Source organism: Myripristis murdjan, chromosome 19 (genome assembly GCF_902150065.1).
Source record: "Myripristis murdjan chromosome 19, fMyrMur1.1, whole genome shotgun sequence".
NCBI classification, from domain to species: Eukaryota; Metazoa; Chordata; class Actinopteri; order Holocentriformes; family Holocentridae; genus Myripristis; species Myripristis murdjan.
Window position 1 is genome coordinate 4,281,686 of NC_043998.1, and position 21,856 is coordinate 4,303,541.

Below are 21,856 nucleotides of genomic sequence, written 5' to 3' on the forward strand. Positions count from 1 at the left end.
TTTATGTTTAAAATGCCATATCCCAGTGTCAGAATCTATGATTCCCATTCATAAAACAAGAATATATAAACAAGAAGGACAAGATGGAAGAGTGTAGCTTCAGCCTTCCCTCCCTTGGCTCTCTCCAACTCCTCTTCCTCCTCTCTTGTGCACTTCATCCCCCTTTCTTGTCCTCTGTCGGCTGATTGCAGCCCGGCCCCCAACCCCATCCCACCTCAATCTATACTTGTTAGTTTATTAAAAGTCAGATCCCTCCTCTTGAATTTCAATTGAGAGGCTTCAAAGTGAGCGGCTCAGTGGTTGAGGGGGTCATCAAACAAGCCGGGTGCTGCTGTGTTTCAGCCCTCGGAGAACACTCCAGCTCCAGTGGTGAACGGAGCTGAACACTGTAACCCAAACGACCAGTTATCCCCTGAGCCCCAGTGGCCCATGGACCTTGGAGTGCACTCAAGCAACTGATTACTACTGCTAAGACTCCTTCACTAACTTTTCTGCCAATGGCATAGCGGGAGGTTCAACTCTCCCACTTTGTGTGAGGTGAAATCATTTTCCCTCAGCTGCCAAAAAACCTTGTGTAGCCCATCGCATTCACTCTGACTCAATTATTTTTCAACAATATTACAGTTATTATCCTGTTCTGGCATTGCGCCATTTTGTTGTCGAGCTGGGCTTTGAATGGACCTTTGGAAAGCTGTGATTTAGTGATGTTAGTGATGGAGGGGTAGCGTTGTTAGGCTTTGTGAAGTGACACGTCTGGGACAATAAGACAAATCTGTAGCCATTGCACGCTACTTTCATGCGTGAGGGGACAGGAGTAGGGGTATACAAATACTCACATGCACAGACACAGAAACACACACACACACACACATTCTTAGCAATCACATTTGTCCAGCTCCATCCCCAAACCTTGACTCAATACACCTCAGTGAGCCAAGCCCTCCCCGAGCTATGAATAACCTTGACATGTAGGCTGGTTGCTGGGCCATGTTGTGTAGGCAGGATTCAGAGAATGGCAGATGGTTTGAGTGGATTTCCATTTGCGTACATGCATACATGCATGGCTTTTATTTATTGAGTGTGTTCTTCTGCTGCACAGGGTCTGCTCTTGTCACAAACCTCTTGAAGATAAGAGGGGACAGCTTCCAGTGACATGTCCATGCAATCCAGTTTTGTCACAAAGATCAGTATTGACTGGGTGGTTAAAAAAAAAGTTCATCACTGAAGTGTTTTTTTTGCTTTTGTGCCTCTCTTTCTTTCACTCTCATTCTGTCCCATCTCTCTCTCTCTCTCTCTCTCTCTCTCTCTCTCTCTCTCTCTCTCTCTCACTAGATGGTGGTTCTAATGGACCCCATGGAGGACCCAGATGACATCCTGCGTGCCAATCGCTCCAGGGAAAAGACCTACATGTTTGACGTGGCATTCGACTACACTGCCAATCAGGTTAGTCACCATGAAACAAAATGCATTGATTGAACACATTAAAATGATAAATAAAAGACAAATAAAGATAAATAAGACGTATAAAATGTGGGATGGCATCTGTGTTCTTATTTGTCTCTACATTTCTCCTTGTTTGATGCACCATCTGGACTCTCAAAGTGTATTTTCCTCTCCCCGTGTAGGAGGAGGTGTACCGAGCTACAACCAAAGAGCTGATTGAAGGCCTCATATCGGGCTACAATGCCACTGTGTTTGCCTACGGACCCACAGGTGTGTGTATTTGTGTGTCTGCGTGGTCACATGTGAAGCTCTTATTTTCCTTTAATTCCACAGTTGCCTCCAGTATCGAGTTTATTCCCATAGGGAGGCTCAAAGCATGCTGTCTAAATGGACTTCAGTTAAACCGTTACCCAAGAATATTATCTCTGTGGCCCTTAGCTATGGTCTGCTTCACCCTCAGTTAGTCAGAAAACCCTCAGGAGATTTTTTTTTTCTTTTTTTTTTTTTCACAAAAAATAAGCCAATGGCCAAGTCTGATTTTTTTCTTGTTTTTGAATATTTCATCTGTATTGTTTTTATGCTCAGCATGAGTCTGATTGGAAAGATGAGTCATGCTCTGCCTCCCACTGTTTCAGTGGGTAGTGGCAGATTATCAGAGAATAGTCATGCAGTGTTTAGAGCGCCCCAAATCTAAAACCATTTTTCTTTCTCTCTAAGTTATCCATCTGGCGTTCTCTCTCACTACCCATTTCCTCTCTGTGATTGCCTGTCCGAGAGATTCGCTGCTCCTTATCTCCTCTCATGGGGAATTAAACACTGGGATTTTGGCTTGTGTGTGCGTGTGTGTGTGTGTGCGTGCGTGCACATGGGGCTCCAGGCTGAGAAGAGTTAAGACAGTACATCCTGAGGTAAGATTTCGGGGAAGGCCAAGGTTAAGCCCTCTGTCCTGACTTAAGGTGGCGCTGAAAACTGCTCTCGGAAACTGCTGTAGGAAACCATACCACATGTCAAACAGCTCATTCTGTATTTGGATTCTTGGATGGGATTAATTATCACGCATAATAATTAGCTTATGGGTCATGAGTGAATGAATGAGTCATAGAGGCATAATCTAACACTTGGCTATGGCAAGTTAGTATAACCCATTGCATAATTTGTCACTACCTTTACCAGTCTTGATAAGTGTACTTGACTTTGTTTAAATTATAAGTAACTTTATCTTATTTCAGCTTTTGCTTAATTTCATTTATTCTATTCTGTTATCTACTGGAATAAAATGTATTTCATACTCTATACGGATGACACATTGAAGACTTACTTATGCTCAAAGTATTCCTTGAGAGCTAAAATTGAGGTATGGACCGTTGCAGCAGTCTGTACCATCATAAAACAGTGTATTCTATTATTATATCCCAAAAATGATGGTGTTGGGAATATCATGGGTTCTTATTTACTGTTGCTGCGTCTGCTGCCTCAGATCCTAGCTGTGAACTCCATAACTCAACTTTTTCAAATTTGCTCTTCACATTCATGACCCCAATGAGGAAGAGCCCCATGGATTTTGGTGAGCCCATGACCTTTCCCCTAGCGCCACCATCAGGCCATGTGTTCTGTTTTCAGGTTGTGGGAAGACATACACCATGTTGGGGACAGACAAGGAACCGGGCATCTACGTCCGGACGCTGAACGACCTGTTCCGTGCCATTGAGGAGACCAGCGATGACATGCTGTACAGTGTCTCCATGTCCTATCTCGAGGTGAGAACACTCTTTTCGGGCTTTTGGACTCACCTGGCAAAAATTAGTGGACATACTTGGTCTTGAAACCAGGTTTGAAATATGAATCATTACTCACTATATGCAGTAAATCTACAGCGAACTTCCTGGTGTGATATATCTGCAGCTAATTTAAGCAGACAGTGGATTATGCATACATACAAAGAAAAAAGACTTTCTATTAACAAAGTGCATTCATGCAACAACACACCATGTAATGCATTGCAGTCCAGCAGCTCAATGAAACAACATACCATGAGATAGTATCACGGAGTGGGACTGAATACATCCTGAGCCTTATGGGGCATAGACACTTTTGTTGCTTACCTGATGGAACATCTTAATAGTGGTGATATACAGCCTGTAGCAAATCGACATAATCTTGGCTCCCTTGTACATTCATTGTACTAATAGCCGCAGCTCACCAAAGATCACCAACAATTATGATTTTGCCACATTACATCTCTAAAATTGTTTATCTAAATGACCATACCAGGGATTTTGAATGTTTGGCCCATTTACAACAATTTACCTACAATGTACATCTCAACGGGGTCATTTTGCAACTCGTTTGGGGGTACTTATGATTTCACAACATAAAATCAAAATCCCTTGATTTTCAAATTAGAATTTTTGGTTGAAACAGCCTCCTTATAATGTTCTGCTCTGCAGCTAACAAAGTTGTCGTCATTCATAAACCACAGAAGTGGTAATTGGATGTGGAAAGCAAACGTTTCCCCAGGAACTATTTACTGGCAGAGAGACGTTGTTACACTGCCAGAAGTCAGTCTGAAGTTCATTGAAGTCTCTCAGAGTTCATTTTCACATCACAGTGGAATAAATGGAAACCAATGTCTGGGTAAAAGGTAGGAAACATGATATCGCAATTCTAAAATATGACCGCTTGCTTCAGAGAAAGATAAGAAAAAGCATTATTGTAGTCACATATTATCTATTGCCTGAATGCCTTCTCTGTGTTGGACAAGATCTGCAGCCATTTTAAAGCACCACAGTAAGTGATGAATGGGGGTTGTTTTTGCTGTACACAAACTCATAATAGTTGCTGGTGAGGAGTGATCTGGTCATGTTGCCAGAGTGATTATCTTAACAGCCTCATCACTGGATAATGAACAACTGATAAAAAAAAAAGGAGGCTGATGATGCATTCTCTGTGTAAGTGCATGTGCAGACTGGGTGCCAATCTTCATTACTGACACACAGCTACTCTCCAAGCTGTGTTTAGTGACAAAGACCTTAGTGAAAATGAGTCAATTAGTCTGTGAAAAAAGAGTCAAAGTGAGGTTACATCAGGCTTGCAATGAGATTATTAATTATATTGTTTACTCAGTACTCGCTACAATGCTAAATAGTCACGAACATTTCCAAACTGAGTTATCCATTCAGAAATATTTTCAAGCCAACTATTCAAAATTGGTTTTAAGAGTTAAGTTTCTTTTATTTGCCCTCAATACCTTGCACTCTGCTGGCACTGCATGTTCTGCCCACATGATTCATCGAAAGTCTGTGAGAGATTTGTGTATTGAACAGGAAATAACAGAGAGGAAGACAGAGCGAGAGAGAAAGATGATGGATAGGACTTCATTCAAGAATAAAACATGAAAAGAACATTCAGCCTTCAACACACGAAACCTTCAGCAAGCAAAGTGGCACAATTTAAATACTTCTGTGCACAACAGAATGAGTTTGCTTGTTGAGTGGAGGGTTTCAATTAGACAGTGAAATAACATTCTGTATTTTCAATGCCAAACACTGTGATTATGCTGGATGACTGACAGTGTTATTCAGGCTTTTGCTTGATGGTACCACTCTGTGGGCGGATGTGGAAATTTTAAAATTAATATGCCAAGCAAAGAGCCTGCATGTTCTCTTACTTGAGCGGAACTCTTCAATTTGAATCCAGGCACAAGGCTGGGTGTGTGACGTGTGTGTGTTTGCCGTTTCCAGGGAGCAATCTGCTGCCCCTGCCGTCCCACCACAAAGAGGTTAAATGCTGTTTTACAGCTTCACTGAACGACGCGCCCATCTGCTCCTTTTCTCTTTTAAATCTCACGTGTGCATTCTCTGAAACACACATACAGCCAAGACAAATATACATCGTACGAATAAGCAAACGCACATACACAGTCAGTGGAGCTTTTACCATTTGCATGCACTCGTTACATCCTTTCACGTCTGCGCTTTTATGTTTATTCTGGTTTTAACCAATGCTCGTCTCACACTCAGGCACTTTAGTGGGAGGAGACGCCTTTTTCAGCCTTCACCTGCAATGAAAGAGTAGGGGTGGAAAAAATAACTCAATAAATGCCCTACTGTCAGTGTAAATAAAACCGTCCTTGTTTTAGAGGCTGTGGCCTGGGTCTGCTTCACAAATAAGAATCCTCCACAGAGCTCCAGCCTGCCAGTGCTCGGTTCCCTGTCGCTCATATTGAGGCCACTTTCCGAAATGTCACATCCTGTGCTGGACTTTTATGTGGAAATGAGGGCTTTCACCTCAACGTCGCTGTCAGTCCTTCCTGAAAAGTCAGCTCAGTTTTGATTTTCTGAAAGAGCAGCGCTGACATTGGCTGACGACAGCATGTTGCCCAGCGAGCCGCGGTTCCTGAGTGAGACGTCACTGAAAAAAATAGCCCTTGATGTTTTCAGACCAGGTCTGGATGTGTTTACCTTTGAGAACTTAAAGGGCAGGTGAATAAGGCGTGTTGTATTCCGACTTTTATTTAGATTGTGTCTTGGTACTTCCTCACCACAGCTAGAATGGGATGCTGCCTAGAACTAATGATTTTTCCATTCCTATCTTTGTCTCCTTAGATCTACAATGAGATGATCCGTGACCTGCTGAATCCCTCCTCGGGTTTCCTAGACCTGAGAGAGGACTCTAAGGGAGTGATTCAGGTTGCCGGCATCACTGAGGTGTCTACCATCAATGCCCGAGAGGTGAGACACACACACGCTATCCAAGCGAAGTCAACCAGCCATCAGACCTTTATTTTTACTGAAAAGTCTGTTGTTTTTATCCAAAAGTCCATTTTTCACATCTTAGAGACCAAGACCAATTTAGGATAACATCAGCCCTCACTCTCCTAAACAAACTCATCGTGCATGGTAACAGCACAATATTCTTCCTGTGCGTTGTCAGATCATGGAATTGCTGATGAAGGGCAACAAGCAGCGCACCCAGGAGCCCACGGCAGCCAATCAGACGTCCTCTCGCTCCCATGCTGTGCTGCAGGTGGCCGTCAAGCAGCAGAGCCGCTGCCGAGACGTCCTGCAGGAGGTCCGCTTTGCACGCCTCTTCATGATCGACCTCGCTGGCTCTGAACGAGCAGCACAGGTGCGTGTGTGTGTGTGTGTGTGTGTGTGTGTAATCAGTTGGTAGGTGGATTGAAATGTGTTTGTAGGATGTGAGTTTTGTTCTGCATTTTTTTTTGTTGGTCATTTATTTATATGGATGCATGGGTGGAGAGTTGTTTCCTCCTCTCCTCTCCTTTCTACACTCAGTGTTGCCTCTCCACTGTAGTCTGCTCACTAGGGATGCTTGGCAGTCATGTTTTACAACAGGCCATAAGAGCACTGAAGATCCTATAAACATCAGGAGGCTTTAATAAACCCATCTTTCTGTCTGACATTATGGCCAAAAAGGTGTCCAATATGCAATTTGTTGACATTTTAAGAAAAACTTGCCAACTTTTTGTCATCTTACTTTCCAATAATAAGCCTTACATCATCTGGAAAGCAATAACGAACATATAGACATGAAACTGCTGTTTTTTTTTTTTAAATGAAAAGGCTTACTTGCCAAAACATAATCATCCACACTGTTGTTTTCGGTGAAAGCTTTTGAAGGAGGCTGCCACCCCAAGCGTTCAACCTCTTCTGTGTAATTTTTCAGTCGTATGATTCCCAAATGGATGTGATTACTGGCCCAGTTTCATTTTTCAACACATGATGTCAGTCAACCATCAAGAATACTATCTCTGGAGTCAAGCCAGTGCTGTGCAAAGCCACTTGTGTGGACACGAGAGAGGCTCTATCATCAAACAGTGTGACAGCAGTATCTCTCAGCCAGGGAATATGCTGTAAAAGCCTGTTTGCTTTTTTGTTGTTTGTCCTCTTCTTTTAAACAGCCAAGTGAGGATGCTGACAGTTTACTTTGTCTTTGTGCAGCTGTCATGATGAACGGCTTATAATTATCATCCATGTTAACACTGTCTTGTGCAGCGCACCATGAAAACAACATTCAGACGGTCAGTGGGAGAGAGCGCTTACTTTCCATGGAGACTCTTTGAAAGGTTAACCAGCCATACGCTTCTATTGATGTATACCGCATATGGCCTCCATTTTGAAAAGAACAGAACAGAGAGGGGTTTATCACTTGAGGCCGCAGGGGACATTTCCGCTGTCTTTTAAGAGGAGGAATGCATGCAGTTGGTGAAAGGTGTTTTTCTCTTATTGAAAGGGGCCGTTGACTGATGAATTCTGTACACGATGAAAGTGGCATACTGCCATCTGCTGGTCAAGAGTGGAAGCGCCTCTTTAGGTTGGAGGCTTGCCATCTGCTCTGAAAGATATAACCAGCAACAAGTAGGGAGAAATACAAGTGCAAGATTTCTTACTATCTTATTTACTTTTTTCTTTCTTTGCTTGCCACTCTCCCTCTCTCTCTCTCTCTCAGACTCAGAACAGGGGTCAGAGGCTCAAAGAGGGGGCTCACATCAATCGGTCCCTCCTGGCTTTGGGCAATTGTATCAACGCCCTTAGCGACAAAAATGGCAATAAGTATGTCAACTACCGAGACAGCAAGCTGACCCGCCTGCTGAAGGTATGACACTTAATTAACTTCCCCCACTGCACAATATATGTAGCAGTTTTATTTACTGATCAGTCTTCTTTTGACGTCTCTGACTGACAGGACTCGCTGGGCGGGAACAGCCGTACGGTCATGATAGCTCACATTAGCCCCGCCTCCCTGGCTTTTGAGGAATCTCGCAACACACTGACGTACGCAGACCGTGCCAAAAGCATCCGCACACGGGTGAGCCCACAACACGTTATATTGCATCATTTAACACCTCACCTGTCTTTGTTGTTTGACCTGAAACAAGGCTAAAAAACAACATCAAACAGGTGAGTATTTGATATTCTTGAAATGTCTTTCAGCTCATAGTGTATTCAGTAATGATCATTAAGAGGTCATTTCAGATACAGACATCTAGTCAGTGCCTCTCTTCTGTTTCTGTTTTGGAACCCCAGTTTAATCATGTTTCCAACACATTTACAGTGTTGCTTACTGTTGCATCAGCAATAACACAGTAACTAGCCAGTCATACTTTCAGGGTCATATTCGAAGGGTCCAAAGCCTAATAAAGTTTGCAAACTTCTTGCTTTCTGTGTCTCTCTCATCGCCGTGTGCTCCAGGTTAAGAAGAACTTGATCAATGTGTCGTACCACATTGCTCAGTACACCAACATCATCTCAGACCTGCGCTGTGAGATCCAGCGGCTCAAGAAGAAGATTGCAGATCAGGCAGGACGCCAGGCCAACTCAGACAAGGCTGACATCCGCCACGTCCAGGGTAAAGCATTGTGCTGCCTCCTCCTGCACACTCGTCCTTATAATCCCTCATTTTGGCCCAATTTGTCGGTCAAAGAACAGTGCCCTGTTTCAGCAATGCCCTAGTTCTCCCTGAGATAAAGTCTTCCCTCGCCATAATCCCCCAGTTTGGCCCAGTATGTCAGGCAATGATTCTCACATGTGCTCAAGCCTGCTTATCAGAGTGAAATGGAGCATTAGAGATATAAAATCAGCCTTCTACCTCCAAAAACTAGGTGAAGCTGTTTTCTAACTTTTGTGTGTCCCTGTCATTTTGAGTGGATAAATGGTATGTACGGATGTATGCCACATCTTCTGTATTACTGAATAAATGAATGAATGAATTTATTTTTATTTTGGTGTCATGCTAATAAACATAGCCCAGCCCACATGGGCTTACAGGACACCATAACTGGTGTTATTCAAATTTTCCCGGTCAGGTGATGAACACACAACAAAAAAAAAAAGGAAAAGAATAACTAAAAGGAGGTCAAACAATCAAGACCATCAAGACAATATACTTAGGATAAACAGAAGATTATCGATTAAACAAAGCATCCTGTCTTCTCCTCCAAGCCCTTGACACATAGGTAGCACAGCCAAAAGGATCATAGGTGAACAGCCACTCTAGTTTAATGTAGTCCGAATACCAGAATACTTCAGGGTTTTTTAATAGAATACGATGGAACCATGGTGTTCTTAAATCATCATAACAGGAGCAATATAGCAAAAAATGAGATTCATTCTCAATTTCATTAAGATCACACATTTCACACAGTCGACCTTACTAATGATCTTTCTTTTTCCTCTCCTTTCTTCTCCTCTCCTCTCTTCTTTCCCCTCTGATAGCGGAGGTCCAGGCCCACTCCAGCCAACAGAGCCGGGCTGAGATGGACCAGCTGAGGGAGCAGCTCCTCGATGCTTTCCGCCAGCAGATGGAGATCAGGAAGACTCTGATGGACCTGGAAAACAGCAACATGGAGATCCAGATTGATACCTCCAAACACCTGTTAACCATTACAGAGTCAGTGTTTAAGCTCTATATCCTTAATTCTTCCTCTGACAGCTCGCAATTTCTAGTGTGTTGGTTTCCACACCCACAAACCCCACTTAACAAGCTTGTGAAGCGTCAAAGGACAATTTTCACATAGAAATTATATTTGAAAGACCTGGAAATCTGGAGAATTGTAGCTGCTGTGCTTTGTTATCAGTTAGAGAAAAAAATGCTATTTGAAAAGGATTGAGTAAGGTTGGAATCTGATGGTTGTGTTATTCAAGTCACTCAGATTCATACTGATCCATGAGAACCAATCCTCAGTTTCTATGCTATATCACAGCATATTACAATGTATGCTTTGAAGTGCACCTGTGGTAGATAAGAATTATAATTATGTGTGATAGGTAAAGCATAATCAAGTCAAGTTAAGGTAAGAACCAGGGAATGTAGTAATGAAAGATATTTCCTTGAATACCTATACATCAAAAAAGCAATTAACAAATAAAATAAGCTTAAATAGGAATAATAAATACACATAGCTATGCAAGATGACTATTAACATGTTTTTTAACTTGTTTTTTGTGTGTTCTTGTAGCTGGGAGCAGGAGCGGAGTCGGCGCAGGAGGAAGTGGCGTGCAGAAAGGAGGAAGGAAAGTATGAATAAGGATGAGAGCGAGAAGGACTCGGACTCACCAGAGTCTCCCCCGGACAGTATGGAGACCCAGGAAGTGATCTTGGCCCGAGAAAATCTGGCCACACTCGCGGCCGAACAGAAAAAGATTTGCAAGCAGAAGGTAGGATTTTATAGGTAGCTCTACAGGGAACCATGCAAAAACCTCCAAACACATCTGCAAGCCTCAAACTTCAAAACCTTACGAGTCCCTGTTCGCCACCCCTTCTACCCTCCAGGCGTTGCTGGAGCACAGGTTTTTGGAGCTGCGGGAGCGGGCTCGGCGCCTGGAGGAGCTGCTGCCGCGCCGGGTGAGCTCAGATGAGCAGCGCGAGGTCCTGGGCCTGCTCTGCAAGGTCCATGAGCTGGAGATCGAGAACGCCGAGATGCAGTCCCACGCCCTGCTCAAGGACAACGTCATCCGGCAGAAGAACTTTGTGGTGCAGCGCTTTGAGCAGCATAGGCACCTGTGTGATGAAATCATTCAGCAGCAGAAGCAGTTCATAGATGGTGTGTGCAGCATTTAGATTGTTTTGGTCTTCATTATATTCATTATTAAGCTCAATTATTGTAAAAAGATAGTTTCAACATTTTTATTTTTTCTTTAGGTACAATTATATTCCGGTTAGCTGAACTGTGTGTGTGTGTGTTTGTGTGTGTGTTTCAGACCACAGTCTGCTAGTGCCACCCCACCTCCAGGAGCTGTATGATATCTACATGAGGGAGCTGGATGAGAGGAACCTGGACAGAGCCATGGCCCTGGATAAGGTGACCATCAGACGCACCATCAAGGTAACCCCTGCATGAAAACTCTTATTTATAGCCATGCCATTGTGTATAATATATACAAAAAATTGTGCTAACTTCTTAATAAGGCATCCTGCATAAATACTGATACAAAGACGTACAGTATACCCCGATACACACAGTAATCATACAATACGAAACTAAAATTAAAATATTTATTATTAGGATTTGAGATTGATTCATTCATGCTTTTTGTTCACACCCATCACCTGGACAAATCTAATATTTAAGCTAGTCTTGCTCTTTGCAATTGGTGTCTCCAGGAGGGCTCACTACCCAAGATCACTCTGCCCAGCCGGGGTCGGGACCCTTTGCAGGATGTGGACTCAGACCAGGAGAGTGTGCGCAACATGGGCTCCGACAACAGACCAGGCCAGGCTAAAGTGCGCAGACACACCCTGCCCCCAATTCTGCCTGAGCCTGAGGGGTAAGAAAAACAACATTACACCCTCCTAACAGTTCACATGACGTAACTAATTAAGAACATGACTAAAAGTATACAAAGAAAAAGGAGCATCACTGAAAAACATGTCTGAAGGATAACTTTGTTCTCTTTGTTGTGCTTTCTCTTCCTCGGGGACAGGGACAACAACAGAGTTTTTAAGAGCAGCCCCCATGCCAGGCAGATGAAAAACTCGGTTGTCATGACCCCGCCGCCCATCCACATCAACGGGCAGGGTAATCGAGAGGTAAGAACTCGTAACAGGCACTGTGGATCTTCCTTTGTTGCCTTCAGTTCAGTAGCCGCATGCTAGAGCGTCACATGCTTTAAATAGCACCATGCACAGAGGTGTTGCTTTGTACCCACAGCGAATTGGGTCTCCAGCTGAATTAAAGTTGGTGTGATACTTCACTCTGGTGTAACATTTTCATTTCCGCCCACGCACCTCCAGCATTATAGCTGGCCTGAACACTCTCATTTCCAGCATTCAGGATTTTCCCCTAGTTCTCCACATCAAAAATTGCAAATGGGGACAATGACTTCCTCAAGTGTGAGAGTGATTTTGTGCCACAGCATGAAATATAACCTTGTTCTACTTCTGTTTTCTTGCAAATGTGTCAGAAGTGTGATTTAGAGACAAGATGACAGTAGAAGGAGCTGCATATGCTAGAGCACAAATGCCCTACCAAAAAATAAACGGACACACAATAGAGGGAAATTACAGCTGTAAATTCAAATGAAAGCAGCACTGCAAAGTATTTCAGTGAATGTGTGATTGTGTCGTCTCCAGCTGCAGCCACTGATTCCAGAGAGCTGTCTGAGCTACAGCCATCTCAGCCACAGTGTCAGCAGCCACCTGGACTCGTCTCCCGAGAGCAGCGAAGCGGGTGCTGATGTCCCAATCTCACGCAAGGGTAAGATGTCCTACTGGTCCCAGGGTTAGAGCTGTCCATGATCAGCTAGGCTCCAGCCCTTCAGGACCCTGAATATGGATAATTAAGTTAATAAAAAAAAAAAAACAAAAAAAAAAACAGAATGAATCAGTGGACAAAACAAATCTGTCCTTTTGCCCCCACAGAGAGGCAGCAGATCCTAAAGGGGGTCCAAAACATAGCAGTGAAGGCGGCCCGTCGACGCTCCAAAGCCCTGGAGGTGGACGCCTTGCGGCTGCACCCTCCCCCCTCTCCCCTGGAGCCCAAGAAGCAGAAGAGTAGCCTCTCTCTGAGCGAAGCGCCCCCCAGAAGTGTGGCGATACGGCGCGGCAGGCAGCCCAGCCCCGAGCTCAGGCACGCCACCTCTGACGACAACCTGTCCAGCAGCACTGGGGAGGGGCCCGGCCTGCACGGCACCTGGACACGGCCGCGCAACCGCCAGCTCACCACCAAGAACCAAACCCCTCGCGAGCTCGACTTCGAGGCACGCCGCCGGAAGAGGCGATCCCGTTCCTTTGAGGTCACTGGTCAGGCAGTGAGTACTCTCCATTTGCTGTACTGTATTGCTGTTATGTTAATAGTTATTATACTGTACTATGGGCAAGACTACAGAAATAGGCCATATTCTGCTGCAGCTTACAAGCCTTCAATTGGTAATGTATTAAAAGTGTTCTGCTCAAGTGAAGGTTTAACAGAAAATCATCATTTGAATCCAACATGTCGTTAACTTGTAAACCACCGGATCAAAGCATTTTAATTTAATTCTTGTTGGTCTTCTAACCGAGTGAACCCATACTTACCACTCTGCTCCTCACAGCTGCCTCAGACCAAGGCGACCACGGCCCAGAGGTTCCGCCCACTGGACAGCACATCAGATCCTCACCTCCACATCAACGGCCAGCCCCAGGCCCCCCTGCTCCGCCTCCAGCACAGAGGGATCCTTCCTCCCACCAAAGTCAGGGCACCCCACACCATCCAGCAAATAGGTAAACCCTCATACTAACCAGAATTACCTACCTAACCAGAGTTCACCTGTATCACCTGATACAGGTGAACTTTGCTTTGAGATTTCTGTTCTATTTAACCTGTCCTATCCCACACCAGGCTCGACCACTGAGTCCTCCACAGCCAACCTGAATAACCTGAAACGAGGACCCCAGCTGCGGCAGCCCCACCCCCTCCTCCTCGTCTCCAACACAAACTCCGGGCCTCAGCGCACACGCAGGCACTGAGGAGCAACCCTATTTTGCCCATCCAACACCAGCACTAATACAATTACCAGCTGAGCTCAGTGGGCTCTCCTAACTGGAGAGCTTAGAGTGCCCAAACCTTTCCCCAGTTCCACAAAAAAAGACACTTTAACCCCTCAGTTTCACACATAAAGCAAGATTGTGAGGCAGTCCGGTAGAGACTAACTAAACCTTAGCTAAAACTCCACGCAGGTCTCCTTTGTGCTTTCTTCTGAACACTGAGTGGCACCCACCGTGGCACTGAGACGCTCTGACATGTGCAGCCCACAGATGCCAAAGGCGTCTCTGACAGTGGCCATGCTCTGTTCTGTTAAATGTTTCGGCTTTAGCTTGCTCCTGCTGGACCGCTCGTGTCACCGTCAAGTCAGATGGTGCCGAGCTCATTATGAATGCAACGCTGTACTAATGTTTGTGCATTAGGACTATATTTGGTTTGATAGAAGTCACTGCTTGATATGAAGGAGAAAAAAAAACATTACAACAAGCTAGTGGGTGGATTTCTAGGTGTTTTAACTCTCATAGGTCAGTAATGTCAGGGCTCTAACTAGAACTTTAGGTTTTTGGAGGAGGACTGGCCTTACTGGACAAGGCATCAGAAGATTGCAACAAGGATGTTAGACGTCTGTCAAAGTGCTTCTGCATCAGTCAGTGTTTGTTATTGTGAGGTTTGGTCTCAAGAAAATTACACAATGGCAGTGTTGAAGCTTGATCACCTGGATTGTTGTGCACTTCTGTACTCGATGTTGATATTCTCATATGCCCCAGGTCTATGCCTTTTTCTCACCCAGACATGACTGTTACAAGTCATGCTTTTGTGTTAGATGTACTGATCTCTAGCACTGAACATATAGCACTACAGGACGCTTTCCCGAATTAGTTGGCTGTATTTTTAATGAATTATTTAACTGTTGCCTTTTCTTTTATGGGTTACCAAATTGTTATCGTTGACATTGTTTTCATAATTACTACTTTCTATGCTTTATTTTGTACATTTTTTTATTTGGACCCAAATAAATTCTGATGAAATAAGTGGACGCTTGTTTTTTCTTCTGCAGAGTCTATTATTTACAGGTGCATCTCAAAAAATTAGAGTATCATGGAAAAGTTCATTTTTCCATACTTTAATTCAAAAAGCGAAATGTTCATATATTTTAGATTCATTACACATAAAGTGACACATTTTTTGTTTCAGTTTTGATGACTATGGCTTACAGTTCATGAAAATCAAAAATCCAATATCTCGAAATATTAAATTGTCACACAATCAATAAAGGGATTTATAATACAGAAATGCTGACCCTCTTCACAGTATTATGGAAGCCCAGGCTGCACTGATGGCAGCCAATCAAAGCTAAAATCTGAATCCATAAAGTTACTTGCTATTTTGAGAAATAAACAATAAAAATGTGCACACCAACATGTCTTAGTCACTGGCGGTAGTAGAGCGGTAATTCACCAAACAGACTCAAAAGTTACAGTGATGTTATTCTGTGCTGGCGTTCACACACTACAATAACCGTTCATCAGTTTAATGCTGATAATACTGTTAGTTCGTTGATGCTGATTCAGCAGCTGGACTGAAACACTGCCGTGATCCATGATGTCCTGGAGAAAGAGGAAAACTGAAGAAAAAACTCGGAGAGACGTTGGAAACTATTGACAAAGACCTGAACATAAGACAGTACAAAGAATATATTTATCTTTCAGACAACTGTATATTTACTGTTATCCATTTACTGTATTTCAGGGTGGTTACAAATAATAAGCATTGCAGTAACTGAGTGGTTAAAATGAATAATTTCGGAGAAACTCAGGGACATACAGCTATATTTGTCAGTATGAACATCTCAATTATATTACAGAAATCTTCTCCAAAACCCCCAAAAAGTGTAATGTTTCCAACAAAAAAAGAGTGCTCAATGGCATCACAGGCCTTATAAAAATATAAAAAATAATATCAGCATCAATAAAATTACAATGATCATGCACATCAAGCACTTCCACCTCTCATACGGACTTATTGACATTGGTCGACAATTTGCATTAAACCCTCCCTTCAACCATTTGCATAAACATGTGCCAGTAGTTTGTGGTTCTTACATAATAAAATTGTTGTCCAGTGAAAGTTTATCCTTGTTGATTTTGGGATTACAGTAATAAGACTCTGCCTCATATTTGGAGGAAAGATTTCTTGCATGAATACCTTCTAAGAAAGCATTATACAGCATCTCTCTGACATCCTTCCAAAAGAAACTGTAAGATTAGACATTTGCAGAGTTGCCCTATCAAACTCTTCAATATTAGGCTTATCTTCCATAGAGGATAAGCCTAAGACAGACGTCAGATCAGACATAATTTTATTTCAATAAATATTTTAAGTTAAAATCTAGGGGAGCAGTACAAAATGCAAAACACAAAACATTTTGTGGTGAGTCTGCAGCTTCATTCAGGAGGCAGTTTCCCTGCCTTTTATCCACTCCTCCTCAGGTGTGCACAATTAAGCCAATTTAGCCCAGCCACCACCCAAGACTCTTGCTCTGCAGAGCCAATGGTTGTGCAGAGGGGCGTAACACCGGCTAAAGAATTAAGAAGAATACTTTTCCCCTTCCTCCCTCCAACAGGCTCTTGTATGTATAATTTATAAGCTGGTTAGTCTGACTAACCAGGTAACTTTTTAACCACAGTGGCCACAGTATGTAGAAAGTTACCAGTACATTTTCACCACCACAAAGAACTGCTGGAGATAAGTAAGTTGGAGAGGTGTTGAATACATATCAGACATAAATATATCAAGCACCTTCACTCAGCTCCAAATGTTTACGAGGTCCATTATAAAATATTATATTATATGAAATTCTGATTTTTATACAAGGGATTTATATAAGCTTCACTGTTTATCTATGCTATACCGGGATGTGTCCACTAGATGGAGCACTTCAGCCATGTCTGCAGGACTGGGCTCTCACCAAGCAGCTCAGTTTGTGTTTGTCGTGGGGAATAAATATAGTTAACAAAGTAGCAGGGAAGCGTCCCTTGACTGAGCTCTTATTAATCAATCTGAGAATGAGCTGACCTTCGGAAAATTATTTTATATGTAGGAATATAAACAACTTTACACTGAAAAACATGGAATGAGCGTGTTAGCAGGTTCATTCCTCACTATTTCTCACTGTTTTTTATTACTCAGTTTTATTAGCAGCAAAAAAAAAAAAATATTCATATTGTTGAAACCGTAGCTCCCATCATGTGGTCCAGTTGATAGCATGTATGTGGCTGCTTTATGTTGTGTTTAAATTAACCTCTATTCAGTCTACTTAGTTTACTTCTTGAATGTTGAGTTTATTTGCAATAAATCAATGAGACCAATAATTTTTTTAATGCGACAGATGATTATTTTTCAGACTGAATAAAAGCTATAGGAGTTACACTTCTTTTTTGTGTGACAATTGACGGTCCAAACGGAAATCCCGCCTCCTGATCTCGACCGACAGCGTCTTCATCCAATAAGCGGCCGCCTGGGGAGTGATTGATTTGCGAGGCGGCCAATGAACGTCGGGATTACGCGGCTCCGGCGGTAGTGCACGTACAGCTGATTTGCAACCCGCCGAAGCAACGCCACAGAGAGGGGGAAAATGTCGCTGGCGTCGACACGGACCGTTCTAGGATCAGTGTCCTTTTAGGAGAAATCAGACGGCAAATCGGTGAGTGGGACAGCCGTCACCAGTTGCACAGGAGGGTAGCGCTGAAATTCAGCGTGTCCCGTCCAGAACCAGCACCGTCCTCCGTGCATTTTGGTGTACCGTTGCGGGCCTGCTGTCGGTCAACCCCCCGCATCGGCCTGGCAGCCATGACGATTGTCAGTCTCAATAAATGTGCACTGTTGATGTTATTTGCGTTGCAAGACGGTATTGGGTTTTTCCCGCTACTTTAGAGTGATGCCATTTCAATTCCATATTTTTCTCAGCAGGAATATGAACAAAATGAAGCTGCTGTTGACTCTTACTTTCCAAAGTTATTAGTTTGCGACGTTACTCCACTTGCACAGACGGGAGATTAGCAGCAGTGACGCAAAAAAACCTGCTGTTGTTTATTTACCTCCACATGAATGAAATTATAACATATATGCGTGATTGGCTGTTATACTGACCAAAACATCCCTTGTCTAGATAATTTCTGCAGTTATCCTTCATAAAGCTGCTGCAAACAAAATGTAACAGGTTTCACATGTTTGTTGCTGAGCATATTATGTAGTGTAAATAGAATAAAATTGTTTTGCATGAATTCTCAATAGTTTTTTTTTTTAATTATTATTATTTCAGGAGGTTTTGAATGGATGGGAGGTGAAATAGGATATATTTGTACGTCCTAACTTCCAATTCACTGGTTAAATTGAGTTTTCCACTAACAATAACTTTGCAGCATTTGGGTTAAATACTGTTCAGGCACCCAGTCAGTGTCTTGTTTTTGTTTGGTCTACACACAGGCCTTTTTGAATGGGAAAAAATACAAATCACGTGGATGTGAACTGAGGATAAAGATGAACACAGTGAATGCAGTTTATATCATTGGTTCTAACTTGCACCATGTTTTTTTTTTTTCCTTTTAGATTTTGCGGGATCGCAACAACCTCAGCACTTTAGGTTTTAACTCACAGAGATAGTGTACCCTCTCCTTTTATTATGTCAATACTAATCATAACAATATAAGAGCATTTCGAGTATGCTGTAACTTTATAGTAGAAGCGGCTATATCTTTGTATTGGATCCTTCTCCTCTGTCACCTTGATAAGTCAAAGTTTAGGGTGAACTTAGTGATGGACCCATCCACTAGTGTGGTGGGCCTAGACGCCCAGGGCAACATGCTGTTCAGGGTGGTGAAGCCAGTGATGGGCATCTTTCAAGTAACGTCTGAACAGGCCAACAGCGTCGGGCAGGGCGGCGTGGGGCTACAGGGTTTACCTGAAAACACCATGGTCCTCTCTCAAGGACCGGGCCAGGCTCCACTCGGGCAGAGCGAGGTGGTAATGCCCAGCCTACAGCCTCATATCCAGGCCCAGATGCAGGCCCCTGCTCCAGCCCTGGCCGAAGACGCCTTGCAGAATCAGGACCCGCCGCCAAACCCAAATTCAGAATCCGTGACACAGATGCCGTTTGCAGAGGTGTCATCACTCCTGGATCCCAACATGAAAGGATCCAAGGCTCGTAAGTGGCCAGTCATTTGAAGATAAGACCTTTGAACTTAAATGCAACTTGATGAGTTGGAGCATTCACGCTGTTCTGATGTAATTTTAGGGAAATATCTCATCTCATATGAGGAAATCAAACGTCGACTACAGGCCCCTGAGAAGATGTCCCTGCGCTCACTGGCAGCCTACACTCGGGTCAGCAGGGGCCCGGCCAGCAAGAAAACGCTGCTGGAGTCGCTCAATGTACTTGGCCTCACACCCAGCACAACCACGTCTGTGTCCTCCTCCTTCTCCAAACTCACTGAAGGTGAGAGATGTGTGTGTGCATGCATGACTGACCGCCTAGAAAACAATGTTAACAAAATGGAAATGACACAGCAGTGTTACATAAATGATCTGGTGTGTCTTTCTCTAGGAGACACCAAAGCTTTGTGTGCGGACATGAAGGACTTTGCCCACGACTACGTGGACTACGGCAACATGGCTAAACAGCTCATCCCCGAAACAAACACAGTGCAACACTGGTCCAAGATTATTGAAACAAAGTATGTATACAAGGATACAAGGAAGTTTATTGGTCATTATACAACAGGTTGTGTAATGAAATTAAAATGTGGTTCCCTCTTGATTGATTAATTGATTGTATAGAAAATAAAATTATTAAACATGGAGGAGTGTAGATGGTGCATTTAGTAGTCTCACAGCCTGAGGGAAGAAGCTGCTCTGTAGTCTGGTGGTACGGCAGCAAATACTTCTGTATCTTTTGCCTGACGGCAGCAGGGTGAACAGGCTGTGGCTGGGGTGGGTGTTGTCTTTTAGTATCCTGCTACATGGCCTTCAAGCCTGTTCTGTTATAGGTCTATGGTAATTACAGCAAATTGATCATGTTAAAGGAAAAGTGAATTCAAAATGCAGAAAAATATATGTGAATGTCTTCCCACTTACCTACTTATGCAGTCTATCCCTCCAAGTAGTTTTCCTTTGATTTGGCAAGCTTCCCGGTCTGCTTCACTTCATTTCAACTGGGCTGGATAGGTGTTGTTTTGTGGAGGTCACACAGTCAAAATTTCCATGTGAAAGACAGCAGCAACAGGTCTTTCGAGAAACAATGACACAGATACCCGGCTTACTCCACAACCCTCAAGAGTGAAGATTTTCATTGGGAACTATTTCCTGCTGAAGAACACCAGTTTATATCTATCCGATATATAATAATTTGATGGGGGCCGATAGATATAAATCACCCAGAAACTATCTTGATGGATAGATTGCATTTGGAAAATACCTTTTTTGTATTTTGGGTGAACTGTTCCTTTAACTTAAAGGTCAAGAGAAAGAATTTAGGATGAACAGAGTACTCACACTGATGATCTCTCAATCTGTATTTGATTTTTGATTTAGGAACCACCTTGAGGATATGAGGAAATGTTTCAAAGACCCAGTCAACAGCGGTGCGTTCGACAACGTCACTCACGGCCTCGGTCTAGGAATGTTGGATGTTGCGCTGGACATGATCACCATGGTGATTGACCGTCAGATTCGCATCCTGTCTGGCGCCGCAGCATCGGACCCACCCGAGTCCGGCCCACCAATGAGGCGCATCCGCAGGCGCCACCGCAAGCCCCACTCCACTGACAAGGAGAAGCCTCACAAGGTGCCTGGAGGGGTCAAAGGCCACGGCAAGGTCCTGTCCAAGGCCAAGGGGCAGGGCAGAGGCAGGAAGAAGCTGCGACCGGAAATGGGAGCAGCTGCTACCATGGAAACGCAGGCAGAGCAGTGCAAGCCAGATGAGGTGGAGAGCAACGTCCTCACCCTGGTTTCTGTCGGATACGAGACCATCTCCAGTGGCCTCAACGCAACCGGGCCGGTCTGACGGAGCGCTGTAGAAACTGTGTGATATTAGATCATGCTCAGGATTAGCCCGGTAAATCTAGAGTCCTTTAGAAGCGGCCCTTATATAGCTCCACTGAAAGGGAAACTCAGGGATGTGACGCAGACTCTGCAAGTGAGCTGGGTTATCCAGATCCAGAACCGACCTGTGAAGGAGATCACAGCTGTGGTGAGCTCAGCATCAGCATCAGTGTACGATGTCACATCTTGGACCTCACCACTGCTTATTTGCTAGAAACTGTTTCATACTTACTCTGATGTCTAAATAAAGCCGGTCAATTAATATATTATTATTATTTTTTCACCCTACGCAGTTTTCAGTGAACAGATGAGTCCCTACCTGTTTTTATATATATCTATGTATATGTATTCATGGTTAACACTGAGGAAACATGTTCATGGACATTGAGATATGGATTTTATTTTCAGACGATGGTACGATGTCCTTTATCTCTCTCTGTTTGTTGTATTTATTGTTTAGATTTACAGTTAAACAGCCAGTTCTGTGTTGCAGTATTGAAAATAATTGTTTTTACTGAAACCTGGAGAGTTGGACTGAATATAAAGATTTAATTTTCATAACCACGTTGATTCCTTTATTTATTGGTTTTGAATGGCTAAGTGACTTTGACAGATCTCTCCCAGTCACTGCAGGGTTTTTAAGCACCGGGTTCCTCCAGATCTTGGAAGGCTGGAAATTTTAATCTGATAATTTCCAGAAACAAAGTCTGAAAAAATGACATCCAATCCTGATACACGACTCCATATGTTATGCTAGCTGTAGTCTCACTGCCATTTCATATACAATGTGGCAGATAATCTTAAATAAATAATAGGAAATCTTATATTACATGG

General features: G+C 43.4%; 2 protein-coding genes across 2 annotated transcripts in view; both read left to right on the forward strand.

The window, feature by feature from the left end:
* Positions 1–14,960, forward strand: part of kif19 (kinesin family member 19) — a 34,363-nt gene extending 19,403 nt beyond the window's left edge. Inside the window, exons 3-20 of the mRNA XM_030078489.1 lie at positions 1,333–1,443; positions 1,626–1,713; positions 3,064–3,200; positions 6,048–6,173; positions 6,376–6,570; positions 7,912–8,058; positions 8,149–8,271; positions 8,655–8,811; positions 9,678–9,852; positions 10,421–10,619; positions 10,735–11,005; positions 11,163–11,287; positions 11,566–11,729; positions 11,886–11,991; positions 12,535–12,658; positions 12,823–13,211; positions 13,494–13,662; positions 13,781–14,960. Of these exons, the coding sequence (XP_029934349.1) occupies positions 1,333–1,443; positions 1,626–1,713; positions 3,064–3,200; positions 6,048–6,173; positions 6,376–6,570; positions 7,912–8,058; positions 8,149–8,271; positions 8,655–8,811; positions 9,678–9,852; positions 10,421–10,619; positions 10,735–11,005; positions 11,163–11,287; positions 11,566–11,729; positions 11,886–11,991; positions 12,535–12,658; positions 12,823–13,211; positions 13,494–13,662; positions 13,781–13,908 (2,934 nt within the window). The 3' untranslated portion in view covers positions 13,909–14,960. The remainder of the gene's footprint in view (positions 1–1,332; positions 1,444–1,625; positions 1,714–3,063; positions 3,201–6,047; positions 6,174–6,375; positions 6,571–7,911; positions 8,059–8,148; positions 8,272–8,654; positions 8,812–9,677; positions 9,853–10,420; positions 10,620–10,734; positions 11,006–11,162; positions 11,288–11,565; positions 11,730–11,885; positions 11,992–12,534; positions 12,659–12,822; positions 13,212–13,493; positions 13,663–13,780) is intronic.
* A 2,509-nt stretch (positions 14,961–17,469) lies between these two features.
* On the forward strand, positions 17,470–21,586 carry LOC115378411 (uncharacterized). Its single transcript, XM_030078670.1, has 5 exons — positions 17,470–17,627; positions 18,533–19,127; positions 19,218–19,418; positions 19,527–19,656; positions 20,513–21,586. Exons 2-5 carry the CDS (start codon positions 18,740–18,742, stop codon positions 20,982–20,984), a joined length of 1,191 nt encoding a protein of 396 aa, XP_029934530.1. The 5' UTR covers positions 17,470–17,627; positions 18,533–18,739; the 3' UTR covers positions 20,985–21,586.
* The last annotated feature ends 270 nt before the right edge of the window (positions 21,587–21,856 follow it).